This window comes from Stegostoma tigrinum, chromosome 24, assembly GCF_030684315.1.
Source record: "Stegostoma tigrinum isolate sSteTig4 chromosome 24, sSteTig4.hap1, whole genome shotgun sequence".
NCBI lineage: Eukaryota > Metazoa > Chordata > Chondrichthyes > Orectolobiformes > Stegostomatidae > Stegostoma > Stegostoma tigrinum.
The window spans coordinates 958,936-983,504 of record NC_081377.1 but is presented as its reverse complement, the minus strand read 5'-3'; the positions used below and the strand labels follow the sequence as shown (position 1 = coordinate 983,504).

At 42.7% G+C, this 24,569-nt stretch overlaps 1 protein-coding gene across 2 annotated transcripts in view; it reads left to right on the top strand.

The window, feature by feature from the left end:
• Positions 1–18,688, top strand: part of mrps15 (mitochondrial ribosomal protein S15) — a 43,333-nt gene extending 24,645 nt beyond the window's left edge. Inside the window, exons 7-8 of one of the 2 annotated variants that reach the window (XM_048558139.1) lie at positions 3,255–3,446; positions 18,456–18,688. In XM_048558139.1, the coding sequence (XP_048414096.1) occupies positions 3,255–3,446; positions 18,456–18,569 (306 nt within the window). In that variant the 3' untranslated portion in view covers positions 18,570–18,688. The remainder of the gene's footprint in view (positions 1–3,254; positions 3,447–18,455) is intronic. The other variant, XM_048558140.1, reaches the window with a different exon arrangement.
• Positions 18,689–24,569: the final 5,881 nt, after the last annotated feature.

Here is a 24,569-nt window from a genome sequence, read left to right as displayed (position 1 = left end):
CATTTCCATCTACACTCTGCTTCCTGTTATCCAACCAATCCTTTAACCATTTGCTACCTTTGAATCCAATGATATCGTCCTCAAATCAAGGGAGTTTTGAAAAATTAAAACAACTCATGAACCAAGTTAGGATTTTAAGGTAAACTGCATCAGAAATGGGCAATTGTCAGCCCATAATTCCAATAATTTACTCAGTATCTCTTAATTTTGTTGCTGTTTAGACTTCCTAAGTTCTTCCCTTCCTTTCCATTTCTTGATTCATCACTGCATCTAGGATATTACTTATATCCTGAATATTGAAGACTGATGCAAAATACCTTTTTAATTCATCTGTCTTTTCCTATTTGCCATTATTAATTCTGTACTCCGACATTCTATGGGGTCAGCACTGACTTTCATTCTCCCCTTTAAATATTCATAGAAATTTTTACTATCTGTTTTTATATTTCTGTCTAGGTTTCTGTTGTACTTTAATTTTTCCTCTTTATTAATTTTCTTGCTTTGCTGTTTCAATCTTCTGATCTCCCACTCATCTTTGCACATGGATCGCTCTCTTTCTTAAAGTGTGATACTACCTTTAATGTTTTTAGTTTATTATAGATGATGGATATGTTCCTTGAAATTTTTCTTATGCAGAAATGTATCTTTTCTGTATTCCAGAATATCCCCTTAAATGTCTAATATCCCATCTGTCTTGCCCTGTCCTTAACCTAATTTGCCTATTCACTTCAGCCAACTGTGCTTCCATTCCTCATATTTGCTGTTACTTATTTTTTTTAAAAACATTCTTAAACCTATTTTCTTTCCCTCAAACTGAATGCAAAATCAATCATTGCTACCTATGGGTCCCTTCACTGTGAGATAATTAATCCTATCCCATTGTAGATGACCAGGCCTCCTCCTCATCTGCTGTCTGACTCTAGAACATGCTGTTTTAAGAAATTATACTGAAGATATTCAAACAAGTCTTCATCTAGGCCACCTTTGCCCATCCAGTTTTTTTTCAGTCAAATTACATATTAAAATCTCCCATGATTATTACTGTGCCTCCCTGACTACCTCTCATGGTTTCTTACTTTATACCCCACTGCCCTGTGTGGTTACTGTTTGGTGCCTGGACACCACTGCCGCAAGTGACTTTTTGCCTTTACCATTTCTCGTATCTATCCAGACTGTTTCCCCAGCTTGATTTCCTGTACTTAAGACACCTCCCTGTAATGGGCTAAATCTGTCATTTTTGCATGTCATCCTTGCTCGTTAACTAATGCCGTTACCTTGTCTTACTGTCCTGGCATCCTTAATGTCACGTACCCTCAAATTTTGGATCCCCGTGCGTATCATCCTCCAGCCATGTCATTCTTAGTTGTTTCTGTTTCCACTCCATTCATGAGTGTTATTTAGAAAACTGCATACACCTAAATACAGGACCTTTAATTTTATCCTTTTACTGTTTTGTAAATTCTAGCTTCATCTGCCAGTTGCCTCTAAGGTTCGTGTTCTCTATTCCTTCCGTCAGGGTCGGTTTATCGTTTCCCATATAATCACCCTCTCTCTTTGGCCTCCATTCTCTTTGATTTGTCACATCATCTCAAATTTGATCTTTTGCCCCCATATTCAGTTTAAACTTCTTTCTCTTTCCCACTTGTACAGTTGGCAAGAACACTTAACCACATTTGGTAATATTTCCAGTTTCCACAGTCATCCTACCAGTGCCTTACAAACCTTCTCCCACACCTGTGTTTGTTCTATGCATTCATATTTCTCATCTGATTTGCCTTATACTACCTTGCACACCGTGCAGAAAGTAATGCAGTGGTTATGACATTTGTTATTCTTAATCTGGCACCTGCTTCCTCATATTGACTATGCCAAACATACTACTTTGTCTATAGTCATATGTTCCTAAATCACTTAACAACTCTGGTGCTCTGTTATAAGTTGCATTCAAGCTAAGTCACCCCAAGCTAGCTAGTTTTATATGCTCTGCACAGAGGTGGGTATCCACATGCTGTGAACAGCTAGCTCAAAGCCAATCCCTAGACCTGAGACAACCTTCAGAATCTCCTTTCTATATCTGTCAGCCAGGGCTACCTGATTGGCCCAGGTTAACAACGCCAATCAAAGATCTCGTAGTCAATGTGAACCACTACATGCTCCTAACGCACAGTCTTCCTGACCAACTAAATGGTCCAGTTTCAGCAGTTTCTTAGTTGAAGTTGTTCTTTTACTGGAACCCTCTGGAATGCCTTACTTCAGACTGGAAATAGCAGAGTTTACACTGTAGATACAAGTTTGATGTCAATTACAAACTACATTACATTTGTACCAAATAAAAATTTAGACTTTCTTACCCAACAATTGCATGCACACAGTCCCAACTAAAGAGGCTTTACCTCCATGAAGATCTATTGTCAATTTCATGTACTTGAGTCAATGTTGCATATTTCAGTCCCACTGTCCTCACTTCTCATGGTCTTTAATATCCCACAAACCTAATGCTGCTCATTTTCACTCTATTCTATACAATATTTCCCTCTCCAAATTCACTTTAAAAAAAAGCATTTATATGTTTTTTCGGTAACAGCAGACAGTATCACATTCAAACCTTTCACTTAGATAGCCTTTTATACAATTTTTTAAACTTTCCTTATTGATTATTCTTGTGGTTTACTTAATCTTATTGTGTTAATAAAGAGTTAAAATAGATTGAGCAGGTCAGAAATTTCACTCCGCATCTAATCTAGCTCTGTACCTGTTGTGGGAGTGTTTGATGGGTACAGTGTATAGGAAGTTTTACTTTGTATTTAACACAAAGCTGTAGCTGCCTAAGGAGTGTTTGGGGATAGTATCAAAGGAGTTTTATTTCTGTATTAAAGTTCTATCAGAAACGTAATCCTCTGGATCTAGGGTCCAGAACTATTTGACCTCTGCTCATCTCAAAGCAATTTTCTCGCTCCACTTTCCTGTTCTTTCCATATGCCCTTTCTACCTAAGTCTTGTGATTTGCATTTTTATGGTTCTGTACTCCTTTAATGCTAATGTTGCACATTCATGTGACATTGCAGTTGCGATTTTAGTGATTAGTTCATATTTTCATTTTTACTCAGCAAGAGCACACCCTATGATTTCCTCTATCTCTCAAATGCAAACATGGTACCCAAGTGCAGTGCCGCCAGGGCATTGGGTCATCACTGCGTAGTTTCTAGGGCAAGTATATCTTTCTAAAGTACTCAGACATGTTTGTTCTTAAACAGGATAAGACCAACAAACGCCACATGCTGATGGCAATCGACAGACGGAAGAAGCTGTTGAAGTATCTCCGGCGAACGCGTTATGAGGTGTTTGAGAATGTGTGCACTCAGCTAGGTATCCAGTACACATTCCCCCCAGATTATTACAGGAAGGTGACACAGAGATGGGCTGCCAAAAAAGCTTTGTGCATAAGGGTAAGGAGATCAGCCAACTGTGTTCATTATTGTTGCTAACAGGACAGAATGGAATAAGTATTGAACGTAAACTTTGAAATTAGCCTCAGTTCTTTTGGATAAAGGAGGGAAAGATTTTCAGGGAGATCCACTTCTGATCCCATTCCCACTTGAATGATGGATGTGGGCAGGATCAGGCTCTGAGGGATGACTGCTATAGTAGGATAGCTCATCACTAAATACTGGGTGAACTAACGCTCTGGTTCTGAAGATGGACCCAAGTACCAACCTGGTACTGTTATGAGAAACCTGAACAGGTGTCAATATAGCCATGTAGTGATGATACATTGTGGAGTTTCCAGACTGAGGCCTATCATATTCATGCCAGTAAAAAAAAAGCTATTCTGATCCCTTTTTCAACCAGTTAGCCAATAGCCTTGTTACAGAGATAGTAGGAACTGCTGATATTGGAGAATCTGAGATAACAAGGGGTAGACCAAGATGAACACAGGCCAAGCAGCATCAGAGGAGCAGGAAAGCTGACGTTTCAGGTCTAGACCCTTCTTCTGAAATGGGGTATGGGAAGGGGATTCTGAAATAAATAGGGAGAGAGGGGGAGGCGGATAGAAGATGGATAAAGGAGAAGATAGGTGGAGAGGTGACAGACAAGTCAAAGAGGTGAGGTTGGAGCCAGTAAAGGTGAGTGTAGGTGGGGAGTTAGGGAGGGGATAGGTTGATCCAGGGAGGATGGACAGGTCAAAGAGGCAGGATAAGGCTAGTTGGTAGGAGTTGGGAGTGGGGCTTGAGCTGGGAGGAGTGGATAGCTGGGAGGACAGATTAGGGAGGTGGAGACAAGCTGGGCTGGTTTTGGGATGTGGTCGGGGGGGCAGATTTTGAAGCTTGTGAAGTCCACGTTGATACCATTGGGCTGTAGGGTTCCCAACTGAAATATATGAGATGCTGTTCCTGCAACCTTCGGGTTTGCATCATTGTGGTCCTGCAAGAGGCCCAGGATGGACATGTCATTCAAGGAATGGGAGTGGGAGGGGGAGTTGAAATGGTTTTGACTGGGAGGTACAGCTGTTTGTTGTGAACCGGTCATAGGTGTTCCACAACACAGTCCTCAAGCCTCCCTTTGGTTTCCGTGACCTAGAGGAGGCCACAACGGGAACAGTGGGTGCAGTATACCACATTAGCAGATGTGAAGGTGAACATCTGTTTGAATCAGAAGGTCTTCTTAGGCCCTGGGAGGAGGGTGAGGGAGGAGGTGTAACACTTCCTGTGGTTGCAGGGAAAAGTGTCAGGGGTGGTGGGGAGTGTGGAGTGGACAAGGGAGTCGCGGAGAGAGAGGTCTCTCCAGAAAGCAGACAAGGGTGAGGAGGGAAAAATGTCTTTGGTAATGGGTTCTGAATGCAGGTGGCGGAAGTGCCAGAGGATGATGCATGGGATCCGGAGGTTGATGGGGTGGTATGTGATGACAAGGCGGATTCTGCTTTGGTTGTTATTGCGGGGAGAGGGTGTGTGGGATGAGTTGCATGAAATGCAAGAGACCATGCACATCTGCTAACATGCCATACTGTGTCCGCTGTTCCTGTTGTGGCCTCCTCCACGTCGGGGAAACCAAACACAGGCTTGGGGACCACTTTGTGGAACACCTACAATCAGTTCGCAACAAACAACTGCACCTCACAGTCACAAACCATTTTAACTACCCCTCCCATTCCTTGAATGACATGTCCATCCTGGGCCTTCTGCAATGCCACAACGATGCCACCTGAAGGTTGAAGGAACAGCATCTCATATTTCATTTGGGAACCCTGCAGCCCAATGGTATTAATGGGACCTTTACAAGCTTCAAAATTTCCCCTCCCCTGACCGCAAGTTCATTCTTTGGTGTTGCCCAGTTGAATCATCAGGTCAATCCTGATGATTTGTCTTAGTACAATTACAAAAATTTCAACTCCTCCTCATTATAACTTCTAAAAATCACTGATTAAAGGCAATTAAGTACAGGGTTAAGTAGTTTAAATAAAGCTTACTTACTGTCTTTTCTACTGCCGGCCCATTCCCTAGCCAACATGTTGCACGTTGCTGTTTTGCCCTGCACTCTAAACTTAGCCGATGAATTATTTTCTTACTCCCTTGAAGTCAGTTTTACAGTTCAATTTTATGATGATCTCCAAAGCTATACCAGAGTACTTTCAGTTCTGCCTTTATGCTGTGAACTAGTCCCTAAAACCTGGAATTGCATCTTGAAACGTCAAACCCTCTTAGGTCTTTCAAGAGCTCTTCATACCCCTAAAATCTTCCTTGTTGAAAATTCTGGTCAGCTCTGTGGCTCAGTGTCACGTTTTGCTTGTTTGTTGTTCCTGTGAGCCATTTTGGAAAATGTTACTGCATTGGAATTTATTATATAAATGGAGGCTGTTGTCAAGGCTGTCAAGAAGTTGGTTTAGGGAAAATCTTTGCAGAGACTAGTAGTTCTTTGATCTTGTTAAAATCAGTTACCTGCAACACAGCACAGTGCAGCGCAGTAATGAGCCCTTCAGCCCACAATGTTCTGCCAAACATGATGCCAAATGAAACCAACCCCTTCTGCCTGCTCTTGGCTCATATCCCTCTATTTCTTGCATATTCGTGTCCTTATCTAAAAGTCCCTTAAGTGCCCGTATCATATTTGCCTTGACCACCACCACCACCCTGGCAGTGCTTTCCTGACTCCGACCACTTTGTGTATAAAAACAAAACACTTGACCCTCACATCTCCTTTGAACTTACCCCTCTCACCTTGCACGCCCCCTGGTATTAAACATTTCAAATCTGGGAAAAAGATTCTCACCGTCAACCCAATCTATGCATCTCATAATTTTACAGACATCTATCAAGTATCCCTTCAGTCTCCATCGCTCAAGAGAAAATGATCTGAATTTTTATAACCTCTTCTTATGGGTCATACCCCTACAGGCAACATCCTGGTAGACCTCTTCTGCACCCTCTCCAAACCCTCCACATCTTCCTGTAATATGGCAACCAGAATTGAATGCAGTACTCTAAGCATGGCCTAACCAAGTCTTATAAAGCTGCAAAATGACTTTGTACTCAATTCCCTGACCAATAAAGGCAAGCATGCCACAGACCTTCTTTACCACCCTATCTGCTTGCATGACCACTTTGAGAGTTATGGACTTGAACCCAAGATCCTTCTGTACATCAATGCTGTTCAGAGTCCTGCCATTAACTGTGAACTTTTGCTTAACATTTGATCTCCCAAAGTGCAGCACCTTACACTTACCCAGATTAAATTCTATCTGCCACTTGTCCGCTCATATCTGCAACTGATTTATATCCCACTGCATCCTTTGACAACCTTCTACACTATCCACAACTCCACGGTTCTTTGTATGGTCTGCAAACTTGCTAAGCCACCCACCTACATTTTCATCTAAGTCATTAATATATGTCACTGGGCAGAAGCCAGTTGACTGGTCCTGGGAGTTCCATGCAGAAAAAAACTGCAAATACTCGGCAGTCCTCCCACTTCCTGCTCGCTGTTTCAAAGTACAAGCCTTGACATCAAGTATAGAAGGAATTAGGCTCTGCAATTGAAAGCCTGCCTAGAGACCCTGTTTAGACCATATGGATGAGTGAAAGTACAGACCAAGAAACTGTGCATATAGCATCCCCACAGTGTGGAAACAGGCCATTTGGCCCAACATGTCCACACAGACTTTCTGTGGAGCATCCCACTCAGACCCATCCCCTAACCCTATCCCTGCATTTCCCATGGCTAATCCATCTAACCTACACATCCCTGAGCACTGTGGACAATTTGGCAGCCAATCCGCCTAACTCGCACATCTTTGGACTGTGGGAGAAAACTAGAGCATGTGGCAGAAACCCACACAAACATGGAGAGAGCATGCAAACTCCACACATATAGTCACCCGAGGCTGGCATTGAGCCTGGATCCCTGGTGTTGTAAAACAGCAGTGCTAACCACTGAGCCGTCATGCTGCTCAAGGTAGGGGGAAACTCTGTGTTCTGTTCACCCCGTACGCAATAAAGGTAAAAGCAATGACTAATTGCCAACTACAACAAAACAGTCAAATGGATGAGTTGGAAATATACTGATCAGAATTAGAAGTAGGAAGGGAAAAATCCTTCATGGATACTGTCAATGCAAGTCCATTTGAATGATGTGTTAGTTGAGACTGTCTGAAGAATTTGAGCCTAAATTATAAGGGAGAAACACAAAAATAAACATTTCTAGATTACTACCTAAGCCACAAGCAAATTGACATAGGATCGTTAAAATCGGAGAGTTGAACATGGCTCAAGGGTTGTTTTGGGAACGTGGGCTTCAATTCCTGGGACAATGACCCCAATACTGCTGATTCTCCTATAACACAATAGTTGAGCTCTTATATGTCCTCATACTATAGACGACCGCATTATTGGGAAATAACTATTAAAGATGACTATACCAGTACAGCAGAAAGTTCATGCTATCCAAACTGTGTCCACTATTTATCAATCGTGTTACAGCCAATTCGCGTTAACGAAACATGCATTGTAGCAGAACTACCTGTACTGGAAAGAGGGGCTGTTCCATTGGAATACGGTTCATTGAATGCTGGTGGATTTGGGCTGTAGATAGTGCTTTAAATTAAATTGTTGGTCAAAGTTGAGGGAAAGCTTGAATATCAGAAGGATAGTCAAAATGTAGATGGAGTAGCTCTGTCGATTAAAGGATGAGATCAGTACAGGATAATGAAATTATCTTGGCTCAGAAGATCAAGATGTAGATCGTTTTGTGTAGAGACGAGAAATGGCAAAGGAAAGAAGTAACAAATACTTTGCATCTGTATTCACAAAGGAAAAGGTAGTCTTGGGAGGATTTTTTTTGATATTCTGGGGCATTGCCAATATAGACAGATGGTGGTGGTGTGTGTTTAAAAAGCATTAATGTAGACAAGTTCTCAGGACCTGATGGGACCTATTGCAAAATGGTGAGAATTGCTTATACAAAATCTTTATGTTCTCTTTAGTCACGGGAGATGTCCAAGAGGACTGAGGAATAGCCAACATTATTCCTTCATTTATGAAGGGCAACAGGACAAATCTAGGAAATTACAAGCTCGTGAGCCTCACATCAATGTGGCTAAATCATTGGAGACAATTCTTAAGGATATGATTTGCTCTCTTTTATTTTTTAAAAAATGGACCTGTTGGAAAATATTAGCATTGCTTAGTGTGGGGAAGGTCATGTCTCTCAAGCTTGAGTTTTTTTTTTGAAGAACTGGTGAAGACAATGGATGGGGTGGGGGTAGTAGATGTTACGTACAGGACTTTAGCAAAACATTTGACAAGGCCCCTCATAGAAGGCTGATACAAAAGGTGAAGTCACATGACATCTTAATGAACTGTTAAGATGAATACATAGTTAAAGAAGGCAAGAGAGTAGGGGTGGAGAGTTTTTTTGATGGCTTTGGCAAGAGGTATCAAAAAAAGCTTTGACAGGCTAAAGGAAGATTCCACAAGTATATTAAAGGCAAAAGAGTAACTACGGAGAGAATAGGGCCTGGTAAAGATCAATATGGCCATCTATGTATGGAGCCAATTTAGACGGGTGAGATGAATATTTTGAGTTAGTATTTACTGTGGAGATGGACATGGAAACTAGACAAGTCTGGAAAATAGCGATCTCTTGAAATGAGCCCACATTACAGAAGAGGTGTTGGAGGTCTTAAAAAGTATAAAGGTGGATATATTTCTGGGACCTGATCAATTGTATCCCAGGACATTGTGGGATGCTAGGGAAGAAATTGCAGGGCCCCCAGCAGAGATATTTGTATCATCAACAGCCACAGGTGAGGTGCCAGAAGACAGGAAGATGTCTAATGTGCCATTATTTGAGAAAGGCTGCAAGAAAAAGCCAGGGAACTAGATACTGGTGAGCCTAATGTCACTGATGGATTGGGATTCTGAAAGACAGAATCTGCGTGTAAGGACTGATTTTTGGATAGTCAGCATGGCTTTGTGCATGAGAAATCAGCCCTCAAATTTGTTTTTTTTTTCTTTTTAAAGAGGTGACCAAGAAGTTAGATGAAGGCAGAGCAATAGATGTTGTCTACACGGACTTCAAGGCTTTTGATAAGGTCCTAATGGAAGTACGTGGGATTCAATGAAATTTTGCAAATTGGATCCACAAGTGGCTCAGTGGCAGGAAACCTAGGATAATGGTTCAGGGGTCTGTCCAGTGTGGTTCCATGGGAATCAGTATTAGGGCCATTGCTGTTTATTGATGCAAAAATTGGTGAGGTCCTAAATAGTGTGGAGGATAGCTTTCGATTACAAGAGCATATAGATGGGCTGGTCATATGAGCTGATTCAATCAAGATAAATGTGAAGTGATATATTAAGGCAGGACAAACAGCGTAGGGAATACACAATGAATGCAAGGACCCTGGGAAGCACAGAGGATCAGAGGTGCACGTGCACCAGCTCCTTAAGGTTATTAGGACAGAAGGATAAAGTGGTTAAGAAGATATGAGATATTTGCTTTAATTAGTCAAGGCATAGTGTTTAAGAGCAGGGAGGTTTTGCAGAAACTCTTCCATTTGTTAAAAGTTTTCTAAATCATTGGTTAGGCCAATGCTAGATTAGCATTTATTGTTGTGGCTGGTGGGCTTGCCGAGCTGGTTCGTTGTTCCACAGACGTTTCGTTGCCCTGCTGAGTAACATCATCAGTGCAGTCTTCGATGAAGCACTGTATCAGAGATAATGGGAACTGCAGATGCTGGAGAATCCAAGATAACGAAGTGTGGAGCTGAGTGAACACAGCAGGTCAAGCAGCATCTCAGGAGCACAAAAGCTGACGTTTCGGGCCTAGACCCTTCTTCAGAAAAGGTAGATGGGGAGAGGGTTCTGAAATAAATAGGGAGGGGGGGAGGCGGATCGACGATGGATAGAGGAGAAGATAGGTGGAGGGGAGACGGACAAGTTAAAGGTGTGGGGATGGAGCCTGTAGGGGTGAGTATAGGTGGGGAGGTAGGAGGGGATAGGTCAGTCCAGGGAGGATGGACAGTTCAAGGGGGCAGGGTGAGGTTAGTAGGTCGGAGATGGAGGTGCGGCTTGAGGTGGGAGGAAGGGTAGGTGAGAGGAAGAACAGGTTAGGGAGGCGGGGACCAGCTGGGCTGGTTTTGGGATGCAGTGGCTCATCCCTGTCTCCGTAACCCGTTCTTCCTCTCACCTATCCCCTCCTCCCACCTCAAGCTGCACCTCCATCTCCTACCTACTAACCTCACCCTGTCCCCTTGACCCGTCCCCTCCCTACCTCCCCACCTACACTCGCCTCTACAGGCTCCATCCCTGCCCCTTTAACTTGTTTGACTCCCCTCCACCTATCTTCTCCTCTATCCATCTTCGATCTGCCTCCCCCACTCCCTATTTATTTCAGAACCCTCTCCCCATCCCCCTTTTCTGATGAACGATCTAGGCCCGAAACGTCAGCTTTTGTGCTCCTGAGATGCTGCTTGGCCTGCTGTGTTCATCCAGCTCCATACTTTGTTATCTCTGATGAAGCGCTGTTCTGTTTTCCCACCTATTATTTAAACTCTGGTGTCCATTACCTCACTCCGGTTTTCCTTCAGAATAGACTGTGCGTGGGGTCTAGCTCTGTATTTAATGACAGCTTTCTTAGTGTAGTACCAGGCCTCAAGGAATTCCAGTGCTTGTCTCTGCTTCGCCTGTCGCAGGATCCTGGTAGTGTCCCAATCAAATTGGTGGTTTTCCTTATCAATGTGGATGGAGATGAGTGAGTATTGGTTGTGCCTTTTTGTTGCCTTTTGATGTTCGTGTACCCTTGTGGTGAATCTCCTTCCTGCCTGTCCAATGTAATATTTTTTGCAGTCTTTGCAGGGAATCTTGTATATGACATTGGCCCTGTCCAGAGTCGGTCTTTGGTATGAGTTAGTAGTTGGCGTGGGGTTGATGTGGCTTTGTGTGCTACTTTGATGCCCAGTGGTCATAGGAATCTTGTGGTCAGTTCAGATGTGTTTCTGATGTAAGGTGATGTGATGAGTGTGTCAGAGTGTGCAGTATCTTCCTGGTGATCGTGTAATAAGCATCTTCTGACCCAGTTTTTCCAGTATCTGTTGTCTTTGAATACTTGGAAGAGGTATTCTTCTTTCTGGTGAAGTTCTGTGTTGCTGCAGTGTGTTGCCCATTTAAATATTGTTCTCACACAAGTTCGTTTGTGTATTGAGGTGGTTGCTGTTGAAATTCAGTACTTGGTCAGTGTGTGTGGCTCTCCTGTGTGCCTTTCTTAGGAATTCCCCATTGGTCCTGCGTTCCACCATGATGTCCAGGAATGGGAGCTGTTTGTTCTTTCCTCTTTGATGAATCTGATCTTGAGGGTGTTGTTTATAAGTTCGTGTGTCTCCTATAGTTTGGTCCATTTTAGTAATGACAAAGATGTCATCCACGTAACGTTTCCAGAGTTTCAGTTGGATTAGAGGAAGGGCCAAGCTTTCAAGTCACTGCATCGCTGCTTCAGCTATTTAGTCTGGAGACAGGTGATCCCATGGGTATCCTGTTGATCTGTTCATACATCTGGCCGTTAAAGGTGAAGTGGGTGGTGAGGCATATGTCCAGTAGCTTCAGCATGTTGTCTGTGGAGATGGTGCCACTCGAATCTTGTTTTAGTAGTGTTGTCTGTGTTTCTCTTGCTAGTGCTATGTCTATCGATGTGAATAGGGCAGTACTGTCAAATGATATCATGGTCTCATCATCATTTATCCTTCTGTCCTTGGTGGAATTGAGGAACTTCTGGGCTGAGTGGATTGAGTAGGGTGACTTGCTGATGAGGTGCTTTAAATCTCCTTTGCAACTCCTTGGCTAATCTATGTGATGGCATGCCTGACAGGGAGACGATGGTCTGAGGGATACTTCTGGTTAGTGTACCTTTGGGAGGCCATAGAATTGGGGGGGGGTGGTGTTAGTTCCTTCAGGTTTCATTCTTAGGTATTCTGTTTTGTTGATTTTGTCCGGTCTGTCTGAGTCTCTTTAGTGTGTTGAGAACCTCGTTGCACTGTTGTGGTGTCAGGTCTGTCTGCACTTGCCAGTATGTGTTCTCGTCAGCTAGAAGTGTCTGTGCCTTGGAGAGGTAGTCCCATTTGTTTAGCATTATTATCATGCGCCATTTTTCTGCAGGTAGATTAGATGAGATTACCTACAATGTGAAAACGGGCCCTTCGACCTAACAAGTCCACATCGCCCCTTGAAGCATCCCACCCTTTCTTTCTGATGTGTTAACAGTGTTAAGTTCATTTTTTTCTGGTCAGCTTCAAGATCACTGTCTGCCTTATGGTTTGTTGTGTTTCTTCATTGATACCATTGGTCTTCAGCGTGGCTAGGAATTCTGTCTTGTTGGTGTCTCTGAAAATCAGAACAGCTTTCTCTGTGTCTGTCAGTTTCCTGTCTGAAAGGTTTTTTTTCCAGGTGAAAACCGAAAGAACTGCAGATGCTGTAAATCAGAAACAGAAACAAAAGTTGCTGGAAAAACCCAGCAGGTCTGGCAGCATCTGTGAAGGAAAAGACAGAGTTTTGTTAATGTTAACGTTCCTCAGAACCTGAGGGAGGGTCATTGGACCTGAAATGTTAACTATTTTTTCCTTCACAGATGCTGCCAGACCTGCTGAGCTTTTCTAGCAAATTTAATTTTGTTCTTACCCCGATGTCTACTGTGTTGTTGCCACTTTGGTGGTTTTGTATCCGCCTACTTGGATAAGGAAAACCACCAATTCAATTGGAACAACACCAGGATCCTGGGACTGGTGAAGCAGAGACAAACACTGGAATTCCTAGAAGCTGCTTCTCTACTAAGAACGCCATTGATAAACTCAGAGCTAGAACCCATATACACTCCATTTTGAAGGAAAACCGAAAGTGAGGTAACCTAGCTCAACGGCCACCAGAGTTTAAATAACAGGCAGGAAAACATTTACCATAGCCATGGAAAGGGAAAGGAGCAGTTACCAGGGGAAGATATTTAACTGGGGTAAAGGAAACTATGATGCTATCAGGCAGGAGTTGGGAAGTACAGATTGGGAGCAATTGTTCCACAGAAAGGGCACAACAGACATGTGGAGGCTGTTTAAGGAGCAGTTGTTGCGAGTGATGTATAAATTTGTTCCTCTGAGACGAGTAAGAAGGGGTACGATTAAGGAGCCTTGGATGACGGGTACAGAGGTGCTTCTTGTCAAAAAGAATAAGGCAGCGTATGTAAGGTGGAGAAAGCAAGGGTCTAGCAAGCTTTAGAGGATTACAGGCTTGCTCAGAACGAGCTCAAAAGTGGACTGAGGAGGGCCAGGAGGGGGCACGGAAAAGGCTTGGCAGGAAGGATTAGGGAGAACCCGAAGGCATTTTACTCATACATGAGGAATAAGAGAATGATCAGGGAGAAGGTAGGACCGATCAGGGATAGCGTAGGGAACTTGTGCATGGAGTTTGAGCAGGTAGGGGAAGCCCTAAATGAGTGTTTTCCTTCGGTTTTCACTGAGGAAAGGGACCTTGTTGTGAATGAGAACTTTGAGGAGCAGGAAAACAGGCTTGAACAGATCAAGATTGAGGAAGTTGATGTGCTGGAAATTTTAGCAAACATTAAGATTGATAAGTCCCCAGGGCCAGACCAGATTTATCCTAGGTTGCTCCAGGAAGCGAGAAAAGAGGTTGCTAAGCCGCTGGTGAAGATCTTTGCTTCCTCACTCTCCACAGGAGTCGTACCGGAAGATTAGAGGGAGGCAAATGTTGTTCCTCTTTTCAAGAAAGGGAATAGGGAAATCCCTGGAAATTACAGACCAGTCAGTCTTGCGTCTGTGGTCAGCAAGGTTTTGGAAAGAATTCTGAGGGATAGGATTTATGACTATTTGGAAAAGCATAGCGTGATTAAAGGGAGTCAGCATGGCTTTGTGAGGGGCAGGTCATGCCTGACAAATCTTATTGAGTGCTTTGTGGAGGTCACAAGACAGGTTGACGAGGGTCGAGCAGTGGATGTGGTGTACATGGACTTCAGCAAGGCATTTGATAAGGTTCCCCACGGCAGGCTCTTTCATAAAGTCAGGAAGTATGGGATACAGGATGATTTGGCTGTCTGGATTCAGGATTGGTTGGCTGACAGGAGGCAGAGAGTGGTTGTAGATGGTAAATATTCTGCCTGGAGGTCGGTGCTGAGTGGTGTGCCACAGGGCTCTGTTCTTGGGCCTCAGCTCTTTGTAGTTTTTACAAATGACTTGGAGTATGTTTGCTGATGACACAAAGGTTGGAGGTGCCGTTGATAGTATCGAGGGCTATTGCAGGCTTCAGCGAGACATTGACAGAATGCAGAGCTGAGCTGAGAAACGGCAGATGGAGTTCAACCTGGATAAATGCGAAGTGATGCATTTTGGAAGGTCGAACTTAAATGCTGAATATAGGATTAAAGGCAGAATTCTCGGCAGTGTGGAGGAACAGCGGGATCTTGGTGTTCAAGTGCATAGCTCCCTCAAAGTTGCCACCCAGGTGGATAAGATTGTTCAGAAAGCATATGGTGTTATGGCTTTCATTGACAGGGGGATCGAGTTTAAGAGCCGCGAGGTTATGCTGCAGCTCTACAAAGCCCTGGTGAGACTACACTTGGAATATTGTGTCCAGTTCTGGTCGCCATATTGTAGGAAAGATGTGGAGGCTTTGAAGAGGGTGCAAAGGAGGTTTACCAGGATGATGCCTGGACTAGAGGGCTTGTCTTACGAGGAGAGGTTGACTGAGCTCAGACTTTTCTCTCTGGAGAGAAGGAGGAAGAGAGGTGACCTGATCGAGGTGTACAAGGTAACGAGAGGCATTGATAGCGTCGATAGCCAGACACTTTTCCCCAGGGCAGGATTGACTGCCATGAGGGGTCATAGTTTTAAGGTGTTAGGAGGAAGGTATAGAGGAGACATCAGAGGGAGGTTCTTCACCCAGAGGGTTGAGAGTGCATGGAATAGTTTACCAGTGGTAGTGGAGTCATTAGTGACATTTAAGCGACTCCTGGACATGCAATGGACAGCAGTGGATTGAGGGGGATGTAGGTAAAGTTCCTTTTGGATAAGGATTATTCCATGGCACAACATCATGGCCCGAAGGGCCTGTACTGTGCTGTACTTTTCTATGTTCTGAAACTCAACAGCACTTCGTCGGAGGCTGCACTGATGAATGTTACCCAGCAAGGTAATGAAACATCTGTGGAACAATGAACCAGCTCGGTGTGCCAACCAACCACAATACCCAAAACCTGAGCTACGAATCTACTCTAAAACTCTAAAATAGTGTGTAGTTTTGGTATCCACATTATAAGAAAGATGTGGTTGCACTGGGTCAGCTGAAGAGCAGATTTATCAGGCTTTTGCCTAGGCTGGAGAGTTTGTTCGAGGATAGATTGGACAAACTTGGTTTGTTGTTGCTTGAAAGTCAAAAGATGAGGGGCAACCTGATAGCAGTTTACAAAATTGAGAGGCATGGATAGTCATTCCTTTTCCCAGAGTAGAAATGTCAATTACTTACAGGTCATAGGTTTAAGGTAGAAGGAGGTAAATTTAAAGGCAATATGAGACAAGCTTTTCTACACAGGGTGTAAATGCCTGGAATGCAGGAGTGGTGGTGGAGGCAGATACAATAGCAACATTTATGCAGCATCTTGACGTACTTGGATAGGCGGGAAATAGAGAGTTATGGACTATGTAGAGGCAAAAAGTTTTTAGTTTAGAAAGGCATCATGTGTCAGCTCAGTGTGGGTAGGCCAAGTGACCTGCTCATGCTGTACGGTTTTTCATTAACTGGCGGAAATAATCTAGAACCTCCTAACAGCAGCTATCCTGTATGATAGAGTATTAATCAACAAATAATCGGACTGTGTAATATAAAGATCACGTGTGGCTTGAAATCTTTGGACAAATGAAATGGGTAAAGTTAGCCTTGAAAATGATTTCACAGTACATTCAGGATTGTTTCTTAGAACAAAACATGAAAAAAAAAATCTTGAAACAAACTAATTAGATCTTTTAAGATGAAATGTGATGATATTAATGCTGTAATGATACAGGTTCACTAGGGAAGATGATCATGGCAAATTGAGTGCTATATTCTGTTGTGAGGTGGGTGGGTCTGAAACTGATGTCTTACCTTTGTAGTTGTCTTTAAGTTTATCAAGACAAGTCTGGCTGAAGTCAAGCCTGAAAATAGGCTAGGAGATGAGTGGACATGCAATGCAGGATATTTTTGGAGATAATGGAATGTCTTTGAGAATTAAAGGATGAACTATCTGTAGATAACTAAGGAAATCAGTTATATCAAATTTGAAGAAAGATGGACAACTTTGCAAAGATTAGCAGCAGGCCATAACATTGGGAGATTAATTTAGAAATGGCAAAAGGAGCACTTAGGAAAAATAAAGTATCTGTAATAGCCAGAAATGGAAAATTAGAATTCTAAAAAATTAGATATAAAAAGTCATTCCTCAGAGGATAAGATTGGGGAATTAATGACGGTAAACCAGAAAATAGCAGAGAGTTTGAACAAGATTTTCTTTCATTCAACATGTTAAAGGACACAAAAACATGCATTAATAGTATAGAATTGGGCAAGATGGTGCGCGATGAATCAATCATGATCATTAGAGAAAAGGCACCTGGCAAAATTCACTTCTGGATAAGCCCCAAAGGATTAAAAAACCATAAATGTAATGCTCCTATTGAAGAAGGGTGGGAAACAGGAAACTATAGACCAGTCACCACGACAGCTCTTATAAAGGAAATGCTGGAACCCATTATTTTAAAAAATGCAGCCAAACATCAGAAAATCACATTGTACTGAGGCTGTCACAACACAATTTTTTGAAACAAATTTATTAAAGTTCTTTCGGATTGTAACAAGCAGAAGAGATAAAAGTACCAGTAAGTGTAGTGTATTAAAATTTCCAAAAGGCATTTGAAAAGATGCCACATTGAAAAGTTATTACACAAGATGGTGATGGGGTGATGTATTAGCACAGGAAGATGTTTGGCTAACTAACTGAAAAACAAGGCTTAATGGTTCATTTTCAGGTTGGCACACTTTTTCTGGAGTGTCGCAGGACAAGCTAGAGCATCACCTATCAGAAACAAAGGACTTTGGAGAAGGAGAAGGTCATTGAGCCTTTCGAGACTGCACCCCATTCAATAAGATGACAGCTGTGCTGGTTGTGGTGTCAGTTCCACTTTCCTATCTGCTGCCATAACCCTTGTCAATCAAGAATCTACCCGATCTAGCGGTAAATAAATTGAATGACATAGCTTCTGCTGTTTACTGGGAAGAGAATTCCGTAACCTGGCAACAACTAGAAAATGTCCTGCTCATCTTAAAATCACAAATTCTTTTTCTTTAGCAACTTTCTCCAGTTCAAGTCTCTCCCAAAAGCAAAGAATCCTGCCAGGACCACCCTGTGAGCTTTATATTTCCCCAAGAGTTTTTATTTCAGTAAAATCACCTTGTATTCTTCTCAGCTCTAAATGATATAGGCCCAGACAGTGCAACCTTTCTTTGTTAGATAAGCAATTCATCCTAGAAACCAGCTTAGGTCATTGAATTTATTTAAGGCTGAGAGAGATTGTTCAGCTTGTATGGGAGTCAAGTCTTACGGGGGTAGGCAATAAATCTAAGGCTGTAGTCTGATCAGCGATGATGTCATTGAATGACAGAGTAACCAAATGCCTTTCAGTTGCTTTTTTCTTGCTCTTATTGAAGTAGATTAGTGCTTTAGGTAGAAATTGTTCAGCAGGAGCAGTCTGGTCAATGAGGAAAATCCTGTCTAAAGTGGTGGAAGAAAGAGGAACAGAATGTAGCTGATCCAAGTTGAGTCCAAACAGTGGCTCCCAATAAGGTTAAAAACTATGAATTTTAAGAGATGGGACATGCTGGATATATATTTGTGTTTACACACTGACCCATGCGCTCTCATGGCTTTATGCTTTGTTTCAGGTGTTCCAGGAGTTACAGAAACTGCGTGCTGCTAAACAGCTGAAGCAGAAAGCAGCAATTGCAGAGAAAGCCCAGTCCGTCAATAAGGAAGTGAATGAAGGTGCACCAGTATAAACAGAAGTGCGTGTAAAGCAAATACTGCAGAGCTGAATATGTGTTGGATACAGCAACTGTATTTTAATGGAAGACGATGGATGTTCAATGTCAGATTAATAAATATTTATATCTTTGAATCTTGTTTGCACTTGATTTAAAATTTCCTTAAAGAAAACCTTTTAACAGAGAAAATATTTGAAGTAGCAGGCAACATGGATGAAGGGAAGACTATGTGTTTGAATTTCTAAAAGGCATTTGGTAAGGTTGTATAGTAGGGTAGTAGGAGTATACTTAAGAAGGAAATCAGGAGGGCAGAAAAGGGACATGAGACAACTTATCTAAATTTATTTGGCAGATAGTGTTAAAGAGAATCCAAAGAGATTCCGTAAGTATATCAAGGGCAAAAGACTAACTAGGGAGAGAATAGACCCTTTTAAAGATCAATGTGGCTGCCTATTTGTGAAACAACAGGAGATGGGTAAGATGCTAAAAGAATATTTTGTGTCAGTATTTACTGTGAAGAAGGACATGAAACCTGGGGAACTTGGGAAAATAAATAGTGATATTTTCAAAGAGTTCATATTATTACAGAAGAGGAGTTGCTGGAGGTCTTAAAACAAGTAAAGATAGATAAAACCCCTGGACCTGGTCAGGTTTTTCCCAGAGCTTTATGGGAAGCTAGGGAAGAGATTGCAGGTCCCTTGATGAGATATTTGTATCATCGACAGCCACAGGTGAAGGTGCAATTATTTCAGAAAGGCTGTAACGAAAAGCCAGGGAACTATAGACCGGTGAGCATTGTGTTAGTGGTGAGTAAGTTGTTGGAGGGGATTCTGAGGGACAGGATTTGCATATGTTTAGAAAGACAAGGACTGATTAGGGGGCCATCAACATGGCTTTGTGCATGGGAAATTGTGTCTCACCTAACTTTACTGAGTTTTTTGAAGAGGTGATAAAGAAAGATTGAAGGCAAAGCGTTAGACATTGTCTATGTGGACTTCAAAGCATTCAACAAGGCACCATATGTTAGTCTGATAAGTAAGGTTAGATCACGTGAGATCCAGGGGGAGCTAGCCAAATTGGCTTGGAAGTAGGAGACAGCGTGGTGACAAAAGGTTACTTTTCATCTGAAGGCATGTGACTGATGGTGTGTGACAAGTATCGGTGCTCGGTCCTCTGCTTTTTGTCATTCATATAAATTATTTGAATGAGAATTTAGGAGGTATGGTTAGTAAGTTTGCAGATGAGGCCAAAATTGGGGGTGCAGTGGACAACGAAGAAGATTATCTAGAGCACAGCAAGACCTTGATCAGTTAGGCTAATGGGCCATGGAGTGGCAGATGGAACTAAATTTAGAAACTGTCTCCAGCTTAATAATACCCTTCATACAACAGGGCAACTAGAACTGGACACAGTATTACAGAAGAGGCCTCACCGATGTCTACTACAACCTCGGCATGACTCCGCAGCTCATTGGCTTCTAAAGACTGCTCAGGAGTATCGGTCTAGTGAAAGCTCTCTGGGACACGTGGCAATGTGCAACCACCAGTACTCTGTGCATCATCAGCCAGTACACCACTTCTATATACCACCCCCTTTCACTTAGGCTGGCTGGGAGACAGTGATCCCATGTCAGAAGAATTTAGCAATGTCAGGCAGGGAGACAGTAGCAGTTGAGTACATTTGTGACATAAAAGAGTGTAAGGCTAGGGTCAAAATCGTGGTTGTAGGGTGTATTTATAGCAAGATGTTAAACAGTCTCGGCAGTGAGTGAGAAAGGTAAACATTTGTTGGGGATAAGAGGATAAACACTGAGGTGAGGGAGGAGAGTGAACATTAAAAATGCTGGCTGCAGGATAATTATAACAGGTTTGAAAATATTTTGTACTGGTATACAAAGCTGAAAACAGTATAATTAAGGTAAGTTTTGTGACATTTAATCTCAAGAAATTATGACAGTGAGCGCCGAAAGATAGTACCGTAGTTTGCCTTGCCTCAAAGGTTCTGTGCTTTGAGGGAATAGTTGGTGAGAAGTTATGCTCCCCATTTGTGGAAAGGTTGTAATATGATCAGAATTCAGTGCAGGAAATGGGAAACTTGGTTGTAGCACAGAAAGTGTAGGAACAGAGTGGCAAATCCATTGATTATCGTCATGTCTTGTAAGATTTGGGCCAATATATCCAACAATGGTGGGTACTGAATGTTTGCCACAGGACGAATAATAAAGATTGAACGTGAGCACAAATCCAGGTGCATTGAGTGCGGAAGATCGCTGACGGGTTTGATCCATCATTTAGTTCCACTGGGAAAGCCAGCTGATCCATTCAGACTTTCACAATCAGATGAAGGGCCTAGGCCCGAAATGTCAGTTTTTGTGCTCCTGAGATGCTGCTTGGCCTGCTGTGTTCATCCAGCTTCACACTTTATTGTCTTGGATTCTCCAGCATCTGCAGTTCCCACTATCACTCATCTAAATCGAAAGCTTGATCTAAGTTGCGGCCCTCTTCATCAATTAACTTTTCTACTATGGGAGAAAATGCCATCTGCACTGGCAGCTTTGTCACATAACTTGATGTTATGAAAAGCATAGCGGTTCTTAAAACCAGAAAACCAGCCACTGCTAGTACTAAAGGCAGGGACATCTGTAGGATTTCTGAAGAAGGGTCCATACCCGAAACGTCAGCTTTCCTGCTCCTGTAATGCTGCCTGGCCTGCTCTGATCCTCCAGCTCCACATCTATTTCTCTATGTCGGATTTTCAGCATTTTTATTAGATCTCATAAATCGATAAGGTTTTCTTTTATGGTGAGAAAGGTGGTCCCAGATCGCATTTTTGTATGATCTTCTGTTCACACATTTAGAAGTCGCTCCACCTCAAGTTCCTTTGTCCGTGATCTCACAGATTTGCTAGCAGTCAGACTTGTTCCAGCAATACAGCTTGCTTTAATATTTTCTGCATTGTCTGCAATGGCACATTATTCCTGTTATGCTCAAAATGCTTTGTAACATCGAGCTTCACTTTCAGTATTATAGCCTTTCTCTTATGTTCACCACCCTCAATTTTATCACCAGGATACTTCTTGTTAACATTCTTGTCACTTTTTCCTTGCATTTTTATGGGTAGCATGGCAGAATTTGCCAAAAAACAAAAATCACAGAACACTGTACCTCCAGCAGAAAGCGCTTCATGACAAAGTCTGCAAAATGATCACAGGATGCTAGTGTGGATTTGGCGCTAACATTGCACGTATTCAGGACAAAGCCTGTGAAACGATCATGTTATGTCAATATGTCCTCCTCTGTGCACTGATGTAAGCATGTTATAGCCAACATAAGTTCATGTTCTTAGAGATAGCGTTCCCCATTTGTCAGTCACTTTATAGGCAGTTTGCATTGCCAGAATGTACATTACAGCAGAACTGACTGTAGTCCTGATTGGTAGCTTCCCCAGACTGACACTTCATTTTCAGGTATGCCAGGCGCTGCTCCTGGAACGGCCTCTTGCACTCCCCATTGAATGAGGTTTGATCCCTGGCTTGACGGTAATGGTTGAGTGGGGGATATGACGGGCCATGAGGTTACAGGTTGTGCTGGAGTACAATTTTACTGATGTTGATGGCCTATTGCACCCCATGGATGTCCAGTCTTGAATTGCTAGATCTGTTCAAATTCTGTCCCATTTAAAACAGTGTTAAGTGCCACACATCTGATGAAGGGTCTAGGCCCAAAACGTCAGCTTTTGTGCTCCTGAGATGCTACTTGGCCTGCTATGTTCATCCAGCTTCACACTTCAATTTGGATGAGACTGGTTTATACTGGAAGTAAATACCATTGAGAACCTATATTTCTAATGAATGAAGCACACGCTGTAGGCTTTAAGGTGGCAAAGGGTCATATGACTGTGCTGCTGGGCATCAATGCCAGTGGAGACGTAAAACTTAAGCCTGTGGTGGTGTAGCACTCTGCAACCCGCGAGCCTTGAAAGGTTACCTTAAGTCTGCTCTAGCCATCTACTTTAGGTCAAGTAAATGAGATTGGATGACGGACTAAATTTTCTCTAACCTTATTTTTGATGTTTTGGAAGATGTTTTTAGAAAATATTGCAGGAAGTAGAATTTGTATTTTGTGGTTCTTATCATCACTGGTAAAGTGCCAAGCCATCCTTCCACCATTGCTGAGATTTCTGAAAACATCAAAGTGCTATTTCTACCCTCAGCTTTAACATCAAGAATGCAATTGACATTATCATGGAGGCCTAGGATGATGTCAGTAAGGACTGCTTGCATGCAGTTTGGCAGAAGCTTCTGACAATTTTTTTTCAAGATTTTGAAGGCTTTGATACATCAGAGGAACTCCCAAGAATCAAAGAACATTGTGTTGATCTTGCAAAGCAAGTTGGATTTGAAGAAGCGGAGAGTGAGGATGTTGAAGAACTGCTTGAGTCCCACTGTACAGCTGATCTACAACAACTCATTGCTGAGGGGGAAGTGGAAGCTGGAGATGAAGAAGATGAAATGCAGGGTGACGCACCATGCGAGCTTTCCACTTATGTTTTGTTTTCTATCCTAAGGGAAATTGAGAAGCAGTTGCAGCTCTTAGAAGACAGTGATTACTACTCTCTCCTGAGAGGTGGCAAATGGAGTTTAATGCAGACAAGTGTGAGGTGATGCACTTTGGTAGGACTAACCGGAATGCAAAGTACAGGGCTAATGGTAAGATTCTTAGCAGTATAGATGAGCAGAGAGATCTCGGTGTCCATGTACACAGATCCTTGAAAGTTGCCACCCAGGTTGACAGGGCTCTTAAGAAGGCATACAGTGTTTTAGCTTTTATTAATAGAGGGATTGAGTTCCGGAACCAAGAGGTTATGGTGAAGCTGTACAAAACTCTGGTGCGGCCGCACTTGGAGTATTGTGTACAGTTCTGGTCACCGCATTATAAGAAGGATGTGGAAGCTTTGGAAAGGGTGCAGAGGAGATTTACTAGGATGTTGCCTGGTCTGGAGGGCAGGTCTTATGAGGAAAGGCTGAGGGACTTGAGGCTGTTTTCATTAGAGAGAAGAAGGTTGAGAGGTGACTTAATTGAAACATATAAAATAATCAGAGGGTTAGATAGGGTGGATAGGGAGAGCCTTTTTCCTAGGATGGTGACGGCGAGCACGAGGAGGCATAGCTTTAAATTGAGGGGTGAAAGATACAGGACAGATGTCAGAGGTAGTTTCTTTACTCAGAGAGTAGTAAGGGAATGGAACGCTTTGCCTGCAACGGTAGTAGATTCGCCAACTTTTGGTACAGTTAAGTCATCATTGGACAAGCATATGGACGTACATGGAATAGTGTAGGTTAGATGGGCTTGAGATCAGTATGACAGGTTGGCACAACATCGAGGGCCGAAGGGCCTGTACTGTGCTGTAATGTTCTATAATTCTATAATCTATAATTACAATGCAGAATGCATCAGGGTAGCAGTTCATAGAATAAGATCTTATTTGGCACCTTCTTCATGAAAGAAGAAAAAGGGCAAAGCAGAAAAAATTGGATATCTTTTTTAAGCCAACCCCCAAGAAACAGTCAGAAGACAATGAAACACAGCTGTCCGCTTCTGAATTAACTATATTTTGCCCTCACCCTGCGACCACAATGAAACACAGCTGTCCGCTTCTGAATTAACTATATTTTGCCCTCACCCTGCGACCACAATGAAACACAGCTGTCCGCTTCTGAATTAACTATATTTTGCCCTCACCCTGCGACCACAATGAAACACAGCTGTCCGCTTCTGAATTAACTATATTTTGCCCTCACCCTGCGACCACAATGAAACACAGCTGTCCGCTTCTGAATTAACTATATTTTGCCCTCACCCTGCGACCACAATGAAACACAGCTGTCCGCTTCTGAATTAACTATATTTTGCCCTCACCCTGCGACCACAATGAAACACAGCTGTCCGCTTCTGAATTAACTATATTTTGCCCTCACCCTGCGACCACAATGAAACACAGCTGTCCGCTTCTGAA